The sequence below is a fragment of the Lissotriton helveticus genome, chromosome 4_1 (assembly GCF_964261635.1).
Source record: "Lissotriton helveticus chromosome 4_1, aLisHel1.1, whole genome shotgun sequence".
Lineage (NCBI taxonomy): Eukaryota > Metazoa > Chordata > Amphibia > Caudata > Salamandridae > Lissotriton > Lissotriton helveticus.
In genome coordinates, this window is record NC_136063.1 from 661,144,824 (window position 1) to 661,166,463 (window position 21,640).

At 42.9% G+C, this 21,640-nt stretch overlaps 1 protein-coding gene across 2 annotated transcripts in view; it reads left to right on the forward strand.

Moving 5' to 3' along the window:
- Positions 1-21,370, forward strand: part of RGS20 (regulator of G protein signaling 20) — a 356,471-nt gene extending 335,101 nt beyond the window's left edge. For both annotated transcript variants that reach the window (XM_078685657.1, XM_078685658.1), the window contains exons 4-5: positions 2,873-3,107; positions 20,384-21,370. In XM_078685657.1, the coding sequence (XP_078541783.1) occupies positions 2,873-3,107; positions 20,384-20,572 (424 nt within the window). In that variant the 3' untranslated portion in view covers positions 20,573-21,370. The remainder of the gene's footprint in view (positions 1-2,872; positions 3,108-20,383) is intronic.
- Positions 21,371-21,640: the final 270 nt, after the last annotated feature.

The window sequence follows — 21,640 nt, forward strand, 5'->3', positions numbered from 1 at the left end:
GAAGCAAAACGTGTTCTTCTCCCATTCACTATAGTCCTCCCCTGAACTTATCTTGACTAACACAGCTGGAAAAGGCAGCCCACTGATCTGCCCAAATAACATAACATAACATCTGTCCTGAGATATAGAGGTGTACTCCGCCTGATGTGATTCTCCTGTCTGTCTTCTGTTGGAGTCCAAAGTACCAAGACAAAGACAATCTGCTGGATCTTTGGCGCTGGGAGAACAGTGGGTTTAGGGACCTGTACATTGGGAGATCGTCAGGGAATATACCTTGAAGCTAAGAGCCAACCTGCCATAAATCCTATCCCTGGCTGTACAGGTGAAGCGAAAGAGATATTGGTACCCACTTGACAAGTGGTGTCCTGCTGATTAGTTATGTCAGTCACTAAGATTTCACTGACAAGGACAAACAGGGGCATCCTGTCCAACCCTGTTGCCAGATCATAGCTTTATCAATCTAGGAGTCAACATCCGGTACTGAGTAAAAGGATTATGGTAGAAAACACCAAGTACAAGATCCTGTGAGGAGACATGGATGCTATATTTCTCCTATGTTGTAACTACATCAAATTCCTAAAGAAACTGAATCTCCAACTACCTACTAGATTAGAAAGAAAACAAATAAATCCACCTGGGGGTAAGGGTGAATGATGTAATTAATTTATGAACACAATGTATGCATGATAAGAAGCAAAGTTGTGCATCAGTCCTACCACAAACACTATGGCTTCACCAGAACAAACAGGTGATAATTATATTGGTCTCTCAATTCCCGGTGGTAAGGGGGTTTGTTTGTAAAGAAGTTAGAGGATGAATATTAGTAATATAAAGTGGCAATGTTGTCTTATGTGTACCCAGGTCTTTCTCTGCCAGTAATGAGAATCGAGTTTTATTAGACTCTTAACTAGACTAAAAGAGAGTTACTACATTCATAATATAGAAATTACAGCGACCTAATATGATTCTGCTTGTTATTTTGTACAACACACATTACAGAGGTGTTTAGCAGGACAAAACATAATTTGCTTTTCTTAACCCTATTTCTGTAGTACATGTGCCACCATCAACATTGTGGAGTAAAGAATAAGTACCAAACTCTATTTTTGTACATTAAGACGTACTTTTGTGTTAGTACAAACATATTACTAAACACCAAAAGAGATTCCTTGAATCCTGCAAGAGAAACACAAGAATTTGTAGAAGTCGTCTAAAGAGATACGTAAGTTCTTACAAAAAACTTGTTTGCATATGAAATTAGATAAGAACTTGAAGGCCTGCTGAAACCTGTGGGACATGCCACAGCAGCGATGATGAATAGGCAGGCATTCATTCTGGGTATATTCTGAGTGAGGGTAGAGAAAAATGTGGAAAAACAAAGAAGTGCAGATTCTAACACACTGAACAAGATGAAAATACTATCAAGAAATGTATTAGGATAAAAATCACACATTTCCCCTTATTAAACTCCTTGAAAATAACCACAGGACTCAAGAAACAAGCCCGTCTCACTAACCTGCACTGCAGTCTGAGGAACCAGATTGAAACGTGAAAATGAATGTGAATATTGTCTGTAAGACAACTTATAGCTGTTTCTAAAGAGTTGATCCATGTAGGTTTTCAAAGAGTGGAAATTACTTAATATTAAATAATTGGTCAGAAAGGTTGGGTACGGGACGCTTCGGTAATAGTCTTGTTAAGACCTATTTAAGTATGTTAGGCTCATAACTTCATGGAAGGAGTAGTTGAAGCTTTCTATTGGTCAGGTTTTAAAGTATATCAGCTATCTTTGGATACTGCTGAAGGATAAGAACCCCATCCCTCAGGTCTGTGCAGACTAAGGCAAGCAGGATATTTTTCTCCTTGGTGGCAATGGCTCTGACAGAGTTACTGCCAGCCCAATGCCCGGGGTAGGGGGTGATTACAGAGGGAAGTAGGCGACAGTGTAAGAATAAAAGATATTTTAGACGACTTTACAGGATGAAGGGAGGAAAAGCCAGCAGACAATGTGAGAAGAGGACAAGATGCCATTTCATCTTATTATATGAGATACAAGAAAGGCTTGAAGAAGGAGCAGGAAGAACCTTTTGTGTGTGGCTGCTACAAAGCCCTCTTCCTCTGCACAGTTTATCTAGGGGATCTGTTTACAGGGTTGATGGTGTTCACGGAGACCTATACACAAAATAAACATTGGACTATCAATAACTTGTGAATTTTCCATTTTGGGTATCCAGGTGATATTAAAAATAGCTCAAACTTCAATTACTCATTTGCGAAAAACAAAACCATTATTGATAGCTTCTCTTCTACAATTCTACATGTATTATTTGAGCATCCCAAAGAAATTCTAGGAAGGTAGATTATGAGTTTGGCCTGGTGTAAGCACTAAAGGAATGTGACTATCACAGAAATGAGTTGCTTTATCCAAAACGATTGTGAGATTAGTTAATATGATGTTTAGCGAGGTCTCACATGCCTCCACACCTCCATGCAAACAAATGTTCTTATTTGCAAATTGTAACATAAAATCATCACTTTCCTTGTTCTGATCTAAGACTTTAATTATTGAATTTGAATGGAGTCCTCAAAAGTGGACTTCGATTAATAACTAGCTTGCTCAATGTCATAGAGAGGAGAATTGCTGAATTGTTTTCGTTGTTCATAAATATAAATGTTGACCTCCATGTCTGGTGATATGTTTGTATTTCTATCTTTCAAAATAAAAAAATGGTATATAACATGCAGGTAAATACATTTCAGCATAAGAATTATCTTTCTCTAATATTTTTGCAATATCACAAACATTTCTTTGAGGGAAACTGGAATTTCTGTACGAGAAATGTATTCTTTTATATTTGTTTCTCATTTTAAGCCCGCCTCCTACACTTGAAGATGTTAACAACTGGGGACAGTCATTTGATATGGTGATGACCACGCCAGCAGGAAGAAATGCCTTTCGGGAATTTCTAAGGACAGAATTCAGTGAGGAGAACATGCTATTCTGGATGGCCTGTGAGGATTTAAAGAAGGAAACCAACAAAAATGTCATTGAAGAGAAAGCTAGATTAATATATGAAGATTACATCTCTATGCTTTCACCTAAAGAGGTTTGTCACCATTTTCTGAATCAAAGATCATGATGATTTTGTTACACTGTTTGACAACTGTATGATGATTGGTTCCAGGAATGGACTCGTAGTACAAGGTGGTGTTCACCTCGCCTTGAGCACTTAATCCATATGATGGGTATAGGACTGATATCCAATACTAAAGGCAAACATAGTGGTACCTCAACACAGCTCGAATGTCTCATCTTATCTGAAAGTGTCTGGAAGTCCTGTATACGTCTGGGTGGGGAAACCTGGTCCAATACATGTTAGTAGCTAGAATATCCACTTGTACAATAAAGGAACTGAACAAAGAGCAAAATTCATGAACATGAACATATATTAACAATAAACCCATTAAAGAACTCAATGAAATGTGCAAAGGCAATTATTTGCAGTTTTAAAAGTCGGAAGCCTAATATAGATATAAAATACAGATAGAGATTATCAGTCTAAAATTGTTCTTCTTACATCTAAGAATCGGCCTTCATCAAAATCTTAGAAGCATGTGTCCCAGGTACTTTCTGCCTGTGAAGTTTTGCATTTATTTACTAAAAGGCGAGGCGTATTTTTCAAGGTAAAGTAGAACATTTTTATATGCTTCAGAAAAGGCATGATCATTAACCTCTCCACTTAGGCTTTCGAATTTACTGTGGTTTCATGAAAGATACAAGTAGTCATTGATGCATTCCTTTCAACACCTAGATCATTGTAGTCTTCTGTGGTAGAGTACACTAACTCACTTTGAAGCCCTTCAAAATGTCTCCATGAATCTACTAGCAATTTGCATGGAACTCTTTGCACCATGCAGCACAACTGACACCAGGAACTAGATATACCTAAGCTCACTGTATATTAAAAGGAATGTACCTACCTCAATTTAGGCCACCTCACACATCTTAACATTCCCGAATATGCTCAGAAATCTAACAAGTTCATCAGTTGGGAGGCAAAATTTTGACAAAATCATGAGTGGGCCATCAGTCACAGTTTCCACACTGCCATATATGTTAATTCTCTATTGGGGACACACAAATTATTAATTTTAGGCACACACAGCCTCTATAAAAAAACATAAGATCAGGAACATGTAGCAAATACTACAAAGCAAACTCTGTTCATTTTATTCGAGGTAAAAATCGTTTTATCTCAATATTTTAATAGTTGTTATTTAATTGGTATTAAAATATTAAGTGCCCTCCAAATTAAACATACACCAAGCTTCCCTAAGGAATACGGTAGAGAGTTTTCACGGTATCTACCAAACATAGACGCACATCATAAACAATACTGCATCTTGCATGCCAAGTTATTTGAGATGTATTTTCAGTAACTCCTGTCTAATAGCCTGACTGACAAGGCCTTTTGTGCAAATGTAAGCGATCTGCCCTTGTTAAGGTTGCTCCTACATTTGGAGTGGAATTTTAATTTTTAAAGGGATTCTCAGGAGTACTTCTGAAAATCTAAGAGTATGTCAATGCCACAAATTTATATAAGCAGAATTTTCACAGGGTGTGAAATTCTGCAAGCATAAATGAGGAACAGGGCCAAGACTGATTTGCACATGGCTGGTCTAAACTGGGGTGGAAGGGAGAGCAAAAGAATGATGGATTTAACCCAGTTCTCTTGACTGTGGTGAATGTTTGATTTGCTCTGCATTCCGTCCATCATCTGTGTGTCTTTTGCTTTCTCGCCCTAAGAGCACCGGGTATGCCCAGATGTGGTTCCTGGCTACTGTGCCATTGGATTCAAGCTAGCATGGCTGATGAGGGGTGATGCCCCGAAATCGGTCCCAGGAAGCTTGTTTCCGGTCCAAGGAGGACCTGGCTTGGCAGTTCGGGCTGGACTGTTCCCATGAAGAACAGGGTCAAGACTGATTTGGGTCTAAACTGGGGTGGCATAGTGAGCAAAAGAACGATCGATTTAGACCAAATCTCTTAACTGGGGGTGAATGTTTGATTTGCTCTGCATTCCATCTATCATCTGTCCGTCTTTTACAAATTTATGTATGCAGAATTTTTACCAGGTGGGAAATGCTGCAAGCATAAATAATGAGCAAATGTGCATTTGCACAGTTAAGTGTCTTTGCTACACAGGGAAAAAAGCTTCACTGTGGAGAAGCCCAGTAGCTTGTGCCCTCATAAAATACGGGGGTGCCACATAACCTTTCGTACCATGGAAATTCACTTTCCATTCCTTCCGCAGGAGTAAATCCGCATTTGTTTCCAGGGTAAGAACGTACATGCAGGTTGAAGGTCGATATTCACAAATGTAAAAGTCTAGGTGTTTACTTCAGTTGGCAAGATCACGTTCACTCACTACTGGAATACTTACATTTGCTCTCCCTTTCTTTATCTTGCAAATGTAACTATTCTCTGCCATGCTGATGGATTTTCTTCATTACTTAGTGCAATTCAGTAGAATAAAATTCAGATAGCATGATTTTGTAACTTAATATGTGGGGTTTTATTCCTAATTAGTAGAATTGAAATTCTTGTTACAATGACTGGACTAAATGAAAACGTTTACAAGTGAAACAATCAGTACTCTTTCATCTTTCCACGGAAAACGAATTTACAAGAGGTGAAAAAAGCGGGTGAAAAAGTAATAAAGAACAAATTACATAACAATGTGTCCAAAATAACACGAATATAAGTGTGTCCTGAGTTGAATGGATGCCAAATCAACCCATTGGATGAAGAGGGGAGGGGATCAGTGGATTAGATGCTACCAGAAAGACAGATAAGTCCATCAATTTATAAGGACCCACTAAGTAATCGTCCAAGAGTTCAAATGCTGACAGAGCACTAAACTTTTAAACACCTTGGCTGCCATTGGGTGTTTCCAGGATGCCCTTCAGAGCGATATATACATTATGGTTGCCAATGGATTCCTCTAGGCTTGCATCTATTGTTTATATGTTTTCTCCCACCGATGGGAGGTCAAACTCCTTGGGGGAGCTGTGAGACAGTTTGCCATTGCCCAATCCTTTCTGAGCATTATTAAGCTCCTAATGAGATGGCCTGTGCTCACTTGCAGGCCACCTCATACATATATGTATGTGACATCATTAGTGAAATCACACATTAATGGTCCTGAATAGGTTCCCTAGCCCATCCCAGGTAAATCCAAGGATCATCATTTTGGTGGGTTAAGCTATAGGAGGGACCATTTGTACTGATGCCCCCGCACTGCCCTAGCCAGATCCACCATCTCAGGCCATTTTTTTTCTGTTGGTGGGAGGTAGGGAAGTGGGAGAAAGTGCAAGAGGAGCAGCCAAGTCCATTTCAACTCCCTCCTACCAGCACCCTACCCCACCAACAGGCAAAACGAACTTGGCAGTGGGGGATTTATGAGAACGACTAGAATTATTACATGTCCCGCCTCTGCCAATTCTCGTTTCCTGGTTCAATTGCAGATAGCTCCTTCATGTCATAATGCTATTTGTCCAATGGAAGCTTTGGCAAGCAAAGAGTTGTATGTCTGTATCCCAGAAAAGAGTCAGTCACTGTTTGGCTATTTATTGCACAGATTCCCCAGTGAGAAGCCAGCTTATAATACTCTGAACATTCATTATAGTGAAAGCACAATGTTTTCCAATGGCCTTGAATACTGTCAATAAATGTGCCTTCTGAAGCAGACTTTTCCTCCTCAAGTACATCCTCATCGGTAGGCAATAGCTGGCACTCCATGCTAGTATCCATGATGGTCATATCTGCTGCACCACTCTGCTACAATTATACTACCCTTCATATACCACAGTGGTGTGTAAAGAATAGCACTACGTTGTGCGACCCATAGACAAGTATGCAGTGCCACATTTACAAAGAATCATCTACTAATGATGTCAATGGCAGCGCGCGTGCAAAAAAATGCTGTTTAACGAATGTAAAGCCTTGTGGCATGGCGCAAACGTGAGCAGCAGTGTTATGCATAGGATACACTTCCCTGCATCAAATGGCAGCAGGTGGCCAAGTTGTGTTAGATGGGTGCTTTCCCCTAAACCACACATGTAACATGTAGCTAGCACACATGAACTGGTAGCCCTCCTCATTTGCACCTGGTTTCAATTAGAATTAGGGTTTGAAACAATTTGATGTTAGGCCATTTAGATATTTATCAAAGCATCAAAAAACAAAATACATAAAATATAACATTTAACACTGCCTGCACCCACTATACCACACTATTTTAAAGCTGGATTCACACAAAATGGATGTCTTGATGGTAGGTGGGTCCTGTCCCCCGTGGTCCAATGAATAGTGCCATAGCTCTCATGAGAATGTGCCTATTCCAGTATTCTCTGAGAGAAATTTCAGTTTTCTTTGATAATCAACGTTTCTGTTCTACTCAGATTGTAAAATTTTAATTAGGCATAATTAGGCAAAATACAAAATTGGCATTTGGTGCTGTATCCTAGGTAGAAATGCATCATCGCTTCTACTTTTGACGCATTCATGCTAAAAAAGCATAATGTAAAAAATAAAAGCGCCGCAAACAACCTGTCATTCATGGGGTTCCCGTGCATTCACAGTAAACATTTACTGCCAACACAGCATAACTATGCAACATGGCGAGGTAGCAACATTGCAGTAATTTCGCATGAAGAGTAATGCAAAATTACGCACATGATTCCAGCTTAAATACAATCCTGCCTGAGCCTACAATAGTGATACTTGTTCTGTTTTGAAGAAAGATGAAAACATAGGTGGAGGTGTTGTTGATGGCCATGTTGAGGTGATTTATTCCCATCAACTGACTATTTGACAGGTAGAGTGAGAGAAAAATGGCTCACTAATGAAATCGAATGTTTTTGTTGCGCGTGGCACTGACAGCATCTGTGGGAAAAAATAATACGTAGACAAATGAGGATTACGCCAAGATTACATTTGTCTAATAGATCTCATTTAGTGTGATAAATAATTTGTGATTTATGTTATAAAATACGTGTCTATATTGGAATTTCGATCTACCCATTAAATAACACTAACAGTCACATGTGAGTGTAATACAAACAGCTCAGTATACACAGTAAAAGGACATTTTAAACAGTACACGAGCTACCCCCTCCAGGAGTTAACAGAAACAAGTGTTTGTGGTAACAAAAATCAAAGTAAATTTTGAAGTTGAACTCCACATCCCTGCTGAGCTTAAAACTGATTGGGTGATTTTAACCCGACAACCCATCTCTGAATATGTTTAGATACTGTTACAATGTTGAATTATGGAACCTATATCCCAGATGGAAAATCACACTGACTTCATTTGTCACTGGATTATTACTTGTTTTGGAAATTGGTCATCACTTTGCACTGTTGTTGTTCTTTTGTAGTCTGACAGACAATTGGTCTGACTTTAATATGCTAAACAGCATGTGTGAATGAAACACAGCAAATCAGCATTTGTGAATGTGTGTCACATGCATTATCACGTTAAAACCGGACCCTCTGGCTTTGTCAGTTCTTGTTTATCTCTCAACAGAGATATATTGTATTTTCGAAAGAAAACAACAAGTTATTATTTTGCAAAATCATTATTCCATTTTAAAAGGATTCTGTCCATTGTTTTTAAAACATATTGGTGGAAAATGTTGATTGTGATTTTATGGATTTTGGAAGCATTTCGCAGCAGATTAAAATTCCACAATATGTTTTGTGTAAAAGTTAGTAATTCTGCAAATGCTCATGATATCAAGTCTGTGCAAGGGGGAAATGAAGCACTCTTCATATGGAGTTCTAGTCGAGTAGCCAACAATATCTGTAAAATACAGTGGTTGGTGCCCCTAGGTTAAAGTGTACATATGTGTGAACTTCCAAGTTTTAAATAATTCATTTTTTGTTTTTAAATTGCATCTGATTCCACTTGAAATTCAGCACATGAAACTCCACAGAGTACATTACTTGCTAATGCATCACTGCAAATGTTGCTTCTTGTTAATTCGGTAGTTAAATAGGTCACAAAGCAATGCTGAATTCCAATGGAATTTGCTTTCTACAACCCACAGTAATTCTGTCCTGCATGCCTGTGTACCACAAGTGGCTGCTGCTATCTCAGATTATGACATTGAGCTTCAATCTCTTCTTGATTGCATGACTCTGCTCAATTTTATTTTCTCACTAGATTTAGGGAAAACGCCTTTTACATTTTATAGTTCAAGTGCATTCTGTCGGCCAGCTTCTCTAACTCTCATAATGAACTCGGGTGTGATTGATTTATTTTCAATAACTGATCTCCGCTTATATAATTAGATAAAAAAGAATCCACACTCAGTCTTAGGGCAATATACTGCTTCATCAGGATATCTCAGCCACTGAAATCTCTTGGTCTAAAACAAGTGGGGGAATAAAGATTTGCCATAGGTTAATTCTCAAACACCCATATTCTGGATTATTTCCACAATCCCCCACCTCACAAAAGTTACCCATTCCCTGATACGGGTAACTCGGTGGAGAGAGGGGGTGCTTGGACAAATTCATAAATGGACCACTAATAAATCCATCCCTTGCTTCAAAGGTTTGCCCACCAGTACCATAAATATACCGATTCAAAAGCCATGCCCCACAAGAACTTGGAATCAAGCCTTCTCCATTGCTGCCCCAAGACAAAAGAACAACCTGGACAAAATGTGAGACTAATCTTCTGCATACAACCTGTACACACCTATTTCTGCCCTGACCAGCCATCAGTGACAATCTGTCATTGCATCTGATTGAGACAATTAAGAAGAATTGATTCCAACACACCAATGAGATTGTGACATAGTAAACACTCATACAAAGAAATTCAACTAGGCAGTATCTGCATGGAGGCCTCATCGTATAGACCACTTTCACTGTTAAATGTGGATCTTAAAAATCCTCATCGGACTGTTGCCCCACCTTTCAACTTTAATACACGCTGATCAGTGTGGATTTATTCCAAAGAGAAGCACCCTATAAAATTTGCGGCGGCTATCACATGGTTATTATGTGCCACATCTACAGGGAGATGCTTATGTCCTGGCATTTCTTGACATCAAACAAGCATTTGACTCAGTGGCCTAGGGCTAGCTCCGGCAGGTACTGGAGAAGACAGGCTCCGTCCCAAGTATTTACAATGGGTTAAACTACTCTACACTGACCCAGGTGCCAGAGTGAGGATGGGTAGTGTGGTCTCTGGTAGATTCCAGTTGCATAGGGGCACTAGACAGGGGTGTCCTCTGTCACTGCTACTGTTCGTTCTGGCGGTGGAGCTGATGGCAGTGATGCTGTCCCGAGCACTTGGCCCCTGGGGATCACGGTGGGGAAGACCACCAATGTAGTTTGCTTATACGCTGATGATGCCCTTGTCTAAGCTGAGCCTTACCTGAATGCCTTTGCTATTTCTGCCATCCTGAGACACAGTTTTTGAAAAGTAAAAGTAGGGGAACGGAATCTTTTTAATAAAAGAAGTAGGAGCACGCCGTGCCCTTCCGTTCCCGCCCACTTCGACCACTGGCTACAATATGTAGCACAACTATAGTGCGTGTTATAACAAGAGCCTTGCACCCCCGCCCAGGGATCCGGGCTCCTATCCGTGCCCCTAGAGAAGCCATCATGGCAACACCGCCTAGGTCCCTACACTGCCAAACAAACCCCCACGTCCTGTGGTGTCCCCCAGGGCTCTTCCCTTTCCCCGCTCCTTTTCAATCTCTATCTTCGGCCACTCATTCAGTCACTTTCGAAATGGGATATTGTCACTTATAACTACGCTGACGACCTACAAATCATCTTTTCTCTCAATTCACCACATGCCATCAAAACCTTCCACGGAGCCATGATTCACATCCAACTCTGGATGAACCAGAACCAATTGAAGTTGAACCCCGGCAAAACCGAGCTCCTCCTCCCTGGACTCAGTCACACCTACTGGGGTCCACAGTTCTGGCCCCCAGAGTTTGGCTCCCCCCCACCCCAGTAAAAACAGTAAAGAGTCTGGGCGTCATCATTGACACCGAGCTCTCCCTCAGAGCTCAAGTTGGAGCGGTGGTCTCCTCTTGCATGTATCAACTTCGGAGGATCCGCAAAGTTCGTTCCCTTCTTCCCCCGGCGGCACTTACCCAAACCGTTATTTCGCTGGTACTTTCCCATCTGGATTTTTCTAATGCCATCTACCACGGCCTGCCGCAATTCCTGATACAACGTCTCCAAGTTGTCCAGAATCAAGCGGCCCGCTTGATTCATGGAACCCCCAGATGGCAATCAGCTAAGCCTCTACTCACGAGCCTCCACTGGCTCCCAGTCGATCGAAGGGTCGCCTTCAAGGTGGCATGCCTCACCTTCAAAGCACTTCACTGCCCTGGTCCCGCCTTCCTAAAATCCCTCATTCGCCCTCACTGTCCCACACGCAATCTCCGATCAGCCCACCGCGATCTGCTGATCACGCCCAAGAGTAAAACTAAGAGATTCGGCGGCCGCCGTTTCTCCTACCTAGCTCCTGTGCTTTGGAATCTCCTCCCTCTCCCAATCAAATCCTCCCCTTCCCTCCTGACCTTCAGAAAAATGTTAAAACCCACCTTTTCCCCATCTTTGGCTAGAACTTGTTATCTATGCTCCCCCCTCATCTGTTCTGTCTGTCAGCGCCAGGAAGCTTCGGTGTCAGTGCGCTTTATAAATTACACTTAACATAACATAACACAGCACAGGAAAGCTGTATTTCAATGTATGGCCAAAGAGGACGTGTTAAGAACATGCATTCCTCTCTGTACCTCTAGATTCTGTCCCAGAGCAGGAAGCGGGGTGGTCTCTTCCTAGAAATCACAGGTAGTTGTGAAAGGTTGTAAAAGTTACATCTTGAGTGAACACTGAGTCAACAAGAGGTCTGGCAGCCTCGGGCGCTATGAATCAGTACAGAGTCACCGTGGAGGGGCACGCCACATGGCCAGTTCGGACTGACTGCTTCACGCTCTTAATCGAACCTCCATGGACTATCACTGATTGAACTGGAATTATAGAAGTGCACCTACTCACCCAGAGTGCGTGTGTGCTATTGAGAAGTGTGGAAGCTTGCTGTCCCAGAGTACCTGTGTGCTACTGAGAAGTGCAGGTGCTCTCCCTTTCACAATATAGAAGCACAGGTATGAAGCACCTGCTCATTTAAAGCACTATGCATTTTACTGTATTAGCCGAGTAGTCCTGATTTGCACAGTCTGAAACGGAGGCCCACAATGCGCTGCGGTCCCCGTCAGCTTTAAGGCAAGGACGCTTTCATGCATTGCTGGCAGAAAGTGTGCTTACGAACCTACATGTTGGGTAGAGGTGCATGAGCCAACAAATTACAAGGAAGAGTCGAGCCCTGGAAGCAGCTGGCAGCTAAATAAAGCAACACAATTCAAGTAAAGATAGGACAGGCTCTTTACATTTTGTGATTTTTTTTTAAAGGTATTACTTTAACATGCAGAAGTGTTTCACCTTGATACTTCAGAATATTTTTGTATAGCGCCCACCGTGCGTTCATATTTTGGAAGGTACTCACATGTAATAAAGAAAAAAGAGACTATAAAATCTGATAATTGGCAAGAATCACTAGAATTATTCATTGCGGGAAAGCCAGGATTGATCCCGGCTATCTCAAGCTCATTTTCAACACCAATTCTTGGTGCTTTTTTTCTCTTTTTTTAAAAAAAATTGTTGGTTGGTGATGGCAGCGTGGGTGGCAGGCAGAGCCACATTAAACCTTAGACAGTTTTGGGCTGGATGTTCCAAGAGGACTTCGAGCTGAGCTCGACCTCTGGCTCCAGATTTAAGCGGGTCACCCACCTCTAGTGTGTGGGATGAAAGAACCAAAGGGATGCTCCGGTCTTGTGCGCCAATGACTGGGAGCAAGCCTCGAGAGATATATTTGCCCACTCGCTATGGTGAGTCCGATTTTCAGGGCGAGCTACATTTAGGATCAACTCTCCCGTTCTGGCTTGCTGACAAAAAACAAGTGTTCTGTTCACTAATAGCGAAGGAGCAATAGAGATGCCATTACTTTTTTTTAATTTTTTTTATCTTGTCACATTTGCTATGTGTATAGAGACTGGTCAGAAGTCAGTTAACATCTTGTTACTATTACTTTTCTTTCTCTGACTGCAGAATTCCAGGATTTTGTAAATCCAACTGTCTGACATGCTCTACAAAGTGTGAAATGAAAGGCTGTATGTAAGGTGTCAGGTTTTTTTTTTTAAAACACATTTAAATAGCTATTACACAAACTGTACAAACATTTCAAAATATATATTTCAGTAGTTATGAAAGCCCATTTTTAGGTCGAGCCTAGCGGCAGCACGCATGCACTGCTCGCTCTGCGAGGCATGCTGTATTAGGGGATGCACTAGAAGCCCCACCCACTCTCCACCCATATTTTTAATTGGCCTGTGCCTTTGTCCTTTGTAAACGCTGGCGTCTGATTCATTATGAGGCCTGTTAATTCCTCCTTGGTACCGCCTTGTCTACATTTGTTACGGCCCATTAGACCTGGACCTTTTACTCGTGTTGTTATATGCTCTGCTCTATAAGTTGGTGAGCACTATTTTCCATAATGCTTTTCCCCTATTCCACCCACGAAAACGCTGCACGCCACACGCTTACTACTGTATTTTTTATTTAACTTACTATGAGGTCAACTTTAACTATAGCGGCTGCACTTATTCAATTTTTTAATTTACGGCGCTGTCCGCTTTCAGTTTAGCAGCCGCACTTTTTTAATAATTTATTTTACAGGCATCCTCTTTCACATTAGTGGGCGCGCTTATTTATTTTATTAATTAATAGCTCGTGCCACTTTCACTTCAGTGGCTTTCTGTGAACGCTTTCACTTTAATATTGTCAGTGCTTCTTTGTTCAGGCGCTGGTCACTGTTACCTGAATACCATGATCAGAGTCGAAAGAAAGGGGAGCGTCCAACATTAAAGTGCTCTCGCATTTGCGAGAGTTTGAGCTATTGGCATTTTATATATGTGTTGGGTTTAGAACACATAAATAAAAGGCCTTGTTATTTACAATGCCAATCGCTTAAAGGCTTGCAAAAGCGAGACCTATTGCATTGCAAATGCTTGTTCATTATGTTTTTCCGATCATTTTGGGTAATGGTGGTGCCAACAGAAATGTTTCTGTGATGGCCCGCCAATCTAGTGTGGCACCAAAAAAAGGCTGCACAGGCTAAAGGGCCCATTAGGATGTCTGGCGGATCGCCACTGCCATGCGGGCGGGGCGGAAAAGGTTTAATATGGTGGCGGTGTCTATCAGACACCGCCAGCCATATTTGCATGGGCCAAAACAGATGCCTTTCCGTGGCGGCATTAAAGGCAGGTGGTCTTCACTTTTGGGGCCCACTGCGGGCCCCCATGGTGAAGGCGAGGTGGGGGGTGCACATGGGGGATACCGGTGGTACCCCCCTGCATTTGCATACGCAATGCGGCAGGCACCGCGCGGTGCCTGCCGCTTTGTGTATGCAAATGCATACATGCATTTTTAGCATTGTGGTGGGCGGTGCTGAGAGCACCGTCCACCACAATGTTGAAAATGCAGTATGCGCCCGCAACTGTGGCGGGTGCATCCTAATACCCCCCACGGGACCCCGCCCTTATGGCGGGCGGTCCCATTATCCGATAGGATAATGACCCCCTAAGTCTCTGCCAAGTGGCATGCAGATCAATCAAATGTTGTCAAAATTATTAGTAAATCACAAATATTTTGAATGCCCCTAAACCTTTGGCCCACCCCCCCCCGCCCTTCCCACACACACATACACACACACACACCGCCACGGCTGCCCTATTTTAACTTCACTAAATTTGAAATGCCTGCACTGGGTTTAACTTGCGAATTGCCTGCCACTCCGGATTGGACCATTAGTAATGTTTCTGTCACCCATATGCTGTAGGTGTTAAAGTGGTGTCATATTGTAGTGTCACACTATGGATACGTTTACATTTTTAGGGAGAGTAGGCTGCCAGTAGCATGTTGGCGTATTTTTCTTTTGTTACATTGTTAACATAAATAACTAAACAATACTGCAAATTCTGATATCCTAAATATTTTCAGAGCTGCCAATTTTATAAAATGATCTTGAATGTCATTCGGGAGGAGGTGGGGAAATGAAATTGTTTTACAAGAGGTTGGCGTGGCTTTAAAAAGATTGAAGATCATTGCTCTGTAGCAATGTTCGTATGTGCAAAGCACGTGCCCCTTATTGTAACATTCATTCACTCAAACGTTATGCATAGCACACACTGGAACTTAACAATGCCTGCACCGGGTGTATGCAAATGAACGTTTTGTTCGGTCTCCGGGGTAATGCGATGTCCTTTAATTCCAGTAGAATTCAGGCAGAGACGTGGAGGGATGAAGTCTCCAGGCAGCGGTTTCACTTCAAAGAGGCTTGCACGGATGAGGTAGAGTCAAGAGGCATATATCTCGGAGGCGATCTGAAGGGCTGCAGAGTCTGTTTCAGTGATAAAATACAGTCAGATGTCATGGCTGCCTCTAAGGCCTGCGTACAAGGCCTGCAGGATTGGGTCGAACCTGTCAAAATAGATCAGTAGCCCTTGGATTGACTCTGTTACATTCTAGGTGCACCTCTGAGCACCCCATATTAGGAGCTTCTGTATGTGACGTTCAGATAAAAGCACCGGAAAGATAAGTAGTACAAATGTGTGGTTAGTCCCATGGTGACTCAGTGTTTGTGGGCAGGCAGTGCGGGCTAGCAAGAGTCTGTCACATTGTATGGCTCTGGCACAGTCAATTATATGGTCGATGAGTGCCTTTGTACGATTTGGGAGGCAGTCGGTCACAAACTCTGCTGGTGTCACAAAAAGAATGCTAGGGCAGGGTCAGGCTCAGCAACATGTTAGGTTGATGACTCAAAGGGGCTGGCACACCTAGGCAGAGTTAGTCATTTCTCATGGCTTTGATTATTGAATGTTGATGGGGCCAGTGGCGGCCGGCACAGGTAAGAGCGGTGAGCTGGTAGGGATTAGACAGACGACGGAAGAGGTCAATTTTTTTTTTTAAATAAAACCACTTACCTTACGCTCGCCGAGTCTAACTGCGGATTAATCTGATGACAAATGTAACCCTATTTTCGACCATCTTCCCTTTGTATCCTAAGAGGTTTCTCCGAGTGATCCTGGTTGCTCTGTGGATAGATATCCACAATTCTGTGGAGGTACCCGTGGTTTATAAAGTCAGATCATCTCAAGCCATTTATATTTCTAACCCAATCAAATGTGTCTTAGCATAGCGTGTTGTATCGTAGAGCCTGGTCGACCACAAAGCACCCTGGAGGATCCATGAAGTAACCTCTTGGAAAGCAAAGCAATAGAAGCCATGCATGCACTTGTGCAGAAAGCTTGCAGAGCACCATGGCTACGGCAAGCTTTGATGGTGGTCTGCCCTACTTACGAAGAGAAGCATAAAGGTTTGACAAGTGCAACTGCAATCCCACAAAGCCTCCACCCATGTAAGCCATTAAAGATAATGGGGTAACCCAGTAACCCTCAGAACCTGGGTATGTATGCAAAACAATAACAGTGGTTCTGTCGGGAGTCAGGTATACTCAGGGGCAGATTTATGAGTTCTGGCGCATCTCTGCAAATCAGCAGGGATGCGCCAGAACTGATGCGTCACACAATTCCCTCCTTGCGGCACCACAGATGTGCCGCATTTACAATGCGGCGCACCATGGTGCAATGAAGGGCAGATGCGTGACGCATCTTGTGGTGTACGGGCGGCGCATTGCTGGAGTAGCGTCGCAAGTGCGACGCAACTCCTGCAATGTACAGAGGCCACCCATACATAACGTGGTGCGTCACTCCTTACGCCTGCTTTAAGCAGGCGTAAGGATTTGACCCAGCAGCGTCGTAAAACTGACTCAGTGAAATCTTGTAGATTTCACTGCGTCAGTTTTACGGGGCTTTCCTATGAGGGAACGCCCACCCTGCGACAGAACGCCCACATGAAACCTGACGCAGGTTTCATGTGGCGCAGGGCTTTACAACGTGACGCATCTGCCTAGATGCGTCACGTTGTAAATAGGTCGCAGGGATGCACCACGTTTCCGCGCCGTTGCGTGACGCAACGGCGGCGTAAACGTGGCACAAGTCCGACATAAATCTGCCCCTTAGTTTCAAATGTACTGGTCTGTGTCGTAAAAATAACATTTAATCATTAATGAAGGAAACACACAAACACATGGATGGTATACAGAGTTCAGGGAAATTAGTTCCTTTTTACTCTTGTGATGAATCAGTCAAATTATACATGGCTGTCCAACAAAATAAAGCATGTAGGACTGTGAAACACTTAGTGACTGATCGAGCTTAGTGACATGGTGCTGTACACAAATAATAACATAAGGAACATATATTCACACGAGACGAGACGAGATATTTTACACAAATGTCCAACATTAGATGCATAAACCACAGCAGGATAATGTATTCCTTAATCTAGTTGTGGGGTAGCGTGGACAAGCTAAACTAACAACGTCGACGTTTCGACCCTAAGATGTAGTGCAGATTCATAAGCATCTATGGCGGGTCTTCATCAGGACAGGAAAAGATAAGACAGCCTGGTGGACCGGAAGTGAAGTGATTTACTTTCTGAAATATTATTCGTGGAGGTGTCAGTCGACACCATTCATGGTCGTCTGTTCTATGCAGGTGTGATTTTAATTCCTCACCATCCGGTGGAAATAAGGATGCGTGCCGCCGTAGCAATCATCCAGAATAGAGAGAGTCAGGAGAAAGACGCCCTTGTCCATCTTGGGCTCGCAATAAGCACAAGATGGTTGAGGACGTCTTTCTCCTGACTCTCTCTATTCTGGGTGATCGCTACGGCGGCACGCATCCCTATTTCCACCGGATGGTGATGAATTAAAATCACGCCTGCATAGAACAGACGACCATGAATGGTGTCGGCTGGCACCTCCACGAATATTATACCAGGAAGTAAATCACTACACTTCCGGTCCACCAGGCTGTTTTATCTTTTCTCGTCCTGATGAAGACCCGCCATAGATGCTTATGAATCTGCACTACATCTTAGGGTCGAAACATCGACGTTATTAGTTCAACTTGTCCACGCTACCCCACAACAAGAATAAGGAATACATTATCCTGCTGTGGTTAATGCATCTAATGTTGGACATTTGTGTAAAATATCTCGTCCATTTGTGTGATTATATGTCCCTTATGTTATTATTTGTGTACAGCACCATGTCACTAAGCACGATCAGCCACTAAGTGTTTTACAGTCCTACATTCTTTATTTTGTTGGACAGCCGTGTATAATTTGACTGATTCATCTCAAGAGTAAAAAGGAACTGATTTCCCTGAACTCTGTATACCGTCCATGTGTTTGTATGTTTCCTTCATTAATGATTAAATGTTACTTTTACGACACGGATCCAGTACATTTATAACTTCCACCCGTGTAAGGGCAGTACTAAGCATCTTAACGGACAGTGTCTGTGCAGTACAACACTGCCACCGACACACTCTGCGACTGTACAATCCTGACCTCCGGAATGGTGATCGGGCCGGGACCAACCTCCTCCACTGAGGTGGTAAGTAAAGAAAGCCTTGAGACCACCCATGCTCCTCTCTGCGGGTGTTGGGGCAGGGCGCTAGATGTCTCATGAGCAGACATGCCAACCCTCCCGATTCAGGCGTGAGACTACCGATTTGAAGGCTAGCCTCCCGCCTCCCGATTCCTGCAAACAAAAACCCGATTCCTCAGGGGTTTCAGCTGACAGGGTTTGGTATTGTGTAACGTGCTAATTCTTGCAGCAAAAGTCAGAGTGGCGATGCAGGGGCTAGAAGGGATGAAAAAACAATTAAGCCTCATTAACAAGCGCATGCTCTTTTAAAGACCTGTGAAGTACTCGGGCGGCTGTGTGGTGTACCCAGGAAGCTGTTTCAGGGGCGGGCGGCGGTAGGGTGAATGCACTGCCAGCAACCTGCCAGGCCAAGCAGTGTTCAACACTTGCATCACCCTTTCTCTGCCTACCATTGTGCTACATGCTTCTGAAAGGTAAGAAAAAGAACGTGCATTTGCGTTTCAAATGTCCGATCCTGCAGCAGCACACTTCCAAAGCCCATACATGACAGTAACCCGATTAAAGGCCCCATTCTCCCGATTTTTTTTACAAAATCTCCCACTTTGCTCTTCTGAAATGTTGGCATGTATGCAAGAGTGGTGGATTTTCAGCGCAGCCCTCTTTTTTGCCTCTGACTTAGTTTAGTTAACATTAGCACGCAATCTGACATTCAGTATTAGTGAAGGGGCTACAGGCTTGCATGAGAAACTGCAGCCCCTGCGCCTTTTGTGCAGAGGCTACAAAGCACAAATAAACATAGCTCAGGGTTGCACTTTTTGCTATGCACATTCAAACTGTAACATGGCGGCTGAGTTAAATCAACAAACGCTCTGACATACATTTAATGAGCGCAGGCGAATGGAGGTGGCTCCAGGCAGTGTATGTCATTAACATTCTGCTGACCTTTAAATACCAATGTTATACTCAGCAACAAAACAGCAGCAGGTTACTCTGCAACAATACTCAGGAGCTACCGGCAGCCAGCAGGTCGGGAGGTTCCTTGCTGTTTGTTCGCTTGTTAGTCGGTCCCCAGAAGGGAGCTGCCCAGTGTGAGGGACCTCGGGGTGGGCAGGTGGGCAGTGGGGGGTCCGGCTAGGAGTATTAATTAGGGAAAGGCGTCCTCCTTGCGGCCTTTTCATGGCGGGCTGGGAGATAGAAGAGGAGGTGGGGTTGTTTTCTTATCTATCGACCCGAAAGGATGTGGTCTAACGGCCAGAACTGCCAACCTTGGAGATGGGGAACCAGGTTCGAGTCTCGTCGTTGGCTCAACATCCTCTGATTCTGGGCAAATCACTTAATCTACCCGTGTCTACCAAAAATGAACGCCTCCTTTTGTAATGTAACTGTAATGTAATGTAAACCATTTTGTTTGTAACTGGTGCTGCGCCCCAATACCTTCGGGTTCAGCTCGCGCTATAAATAAAAAAGAAACCTGTTTTATATTGAGGTAATTGTGTTATTAGATAAGTGTTTGTATGTTATCTTTTGAACTGCGTACATTTGGTGCTCTCATTAATTAAGAAGTTTGGAAATTACAGCTCGGATTGAGCATTCTTCTGCACTTAGCAGTCAGTTGTTGATAGACCTCATTCTGCATCAATACATCTGTCCCTGATCACCTCTCCATGACCGCACCCGACATGCATAAAGCTCTGTCTTTCTCTTTCCGCCCACAGGTCAGCCTGGACTCCCGGGTGCGAGAGGTCATCAACCGCAATATGCTGGAGCCGACGCAGCGCACGTTCGACGACGCCCAGCTCCAGATCTACACCCTCATGCACAGAGACTCCTACCCCCGGTTCATGAACTCGAGCTTCTACAAGGATCTGTTGCAGTCGCTCTCCGAGCCGCCCCCCGAGCCCTAGGCCCCTCCCCCTTCCACTGTGATTAGTATTTATTTATTTAAAACGCATTTAAAGAAAAAAAAGGTACTAGCTGTGGTGGCACGACCTTTAGAGTCGAGTCGGTAGGATCCTCACCCGGAAGTTATACTCAGGCGTACTTTACCACGGACATAACAGCCTTTACTTCTGCTGAGGGCTTCGAGGCGCACGCCACTTGCGGCTGCTGGTGATTAACTGTCCATATGTGACTTTCCTAAGGAAGACGGATAGCAATGGTTAGTCCGCGCATTAATAATAATATAGTAGTTGTATTTTTACAACAGTGATACAGCATGTACTCAAAGACAAGCGTTGCCCGCATGGAAGTGCCTTTACTTTCGATGATTTTTACCTGGGCTACCTTTAACCTCGCCGGTGTTACCGTGTTATGACAGTGCATTTGTACTTTAGGAACCCGTTGTGAAGTAGGGAATGGTACTTCCACTTGTCTTAGAGTATGTCCTATCGATAATCAATCGCAGGGTGCTGCTGATTCAATCCAGTACGGATCAACCTCAAAAACCTGTGTACTGAAGCAGATGGAGCGCAATATTCTGCCTGCAAGGGGATTTTATGATGGAATGAAACTTCTATTATTTTAATATCAAAGTTTGCTTAAAAAGCAATTTTTATGTTGATAACTTGTGAATGTTTATAAAAGTTAGTTTTAAATAATATTCTTCCAGTTTTATTTTGCAAGGGGACTTTGGGGGGGAATTGATGTACTAAATGGGTTGGGAAATACATTATTCCCCCAAAAAATAAAGCACAAGGATTTCACCTACTTTGTTGATTGCTTAGACTCGTTTGGATACTCTTCACATTTCTACTTGTACTGTAAAAAAAAGTATGTTTAGAAATAATATCAAATACTGCTTTTAAGATCCAAATTTAGAAATGTCAGATTGAATAATTTTGTAAGTCTTCATCTTCTCCCTGTGCAAGAGAACCTGGAAAATGTTTGTTGCAATTGTGGAATGCATGCGGGCCACACAGGGAGAAACAACTGTACTTTCTTATGTATTTGTCTATTTTTGCATCAGTATAAAA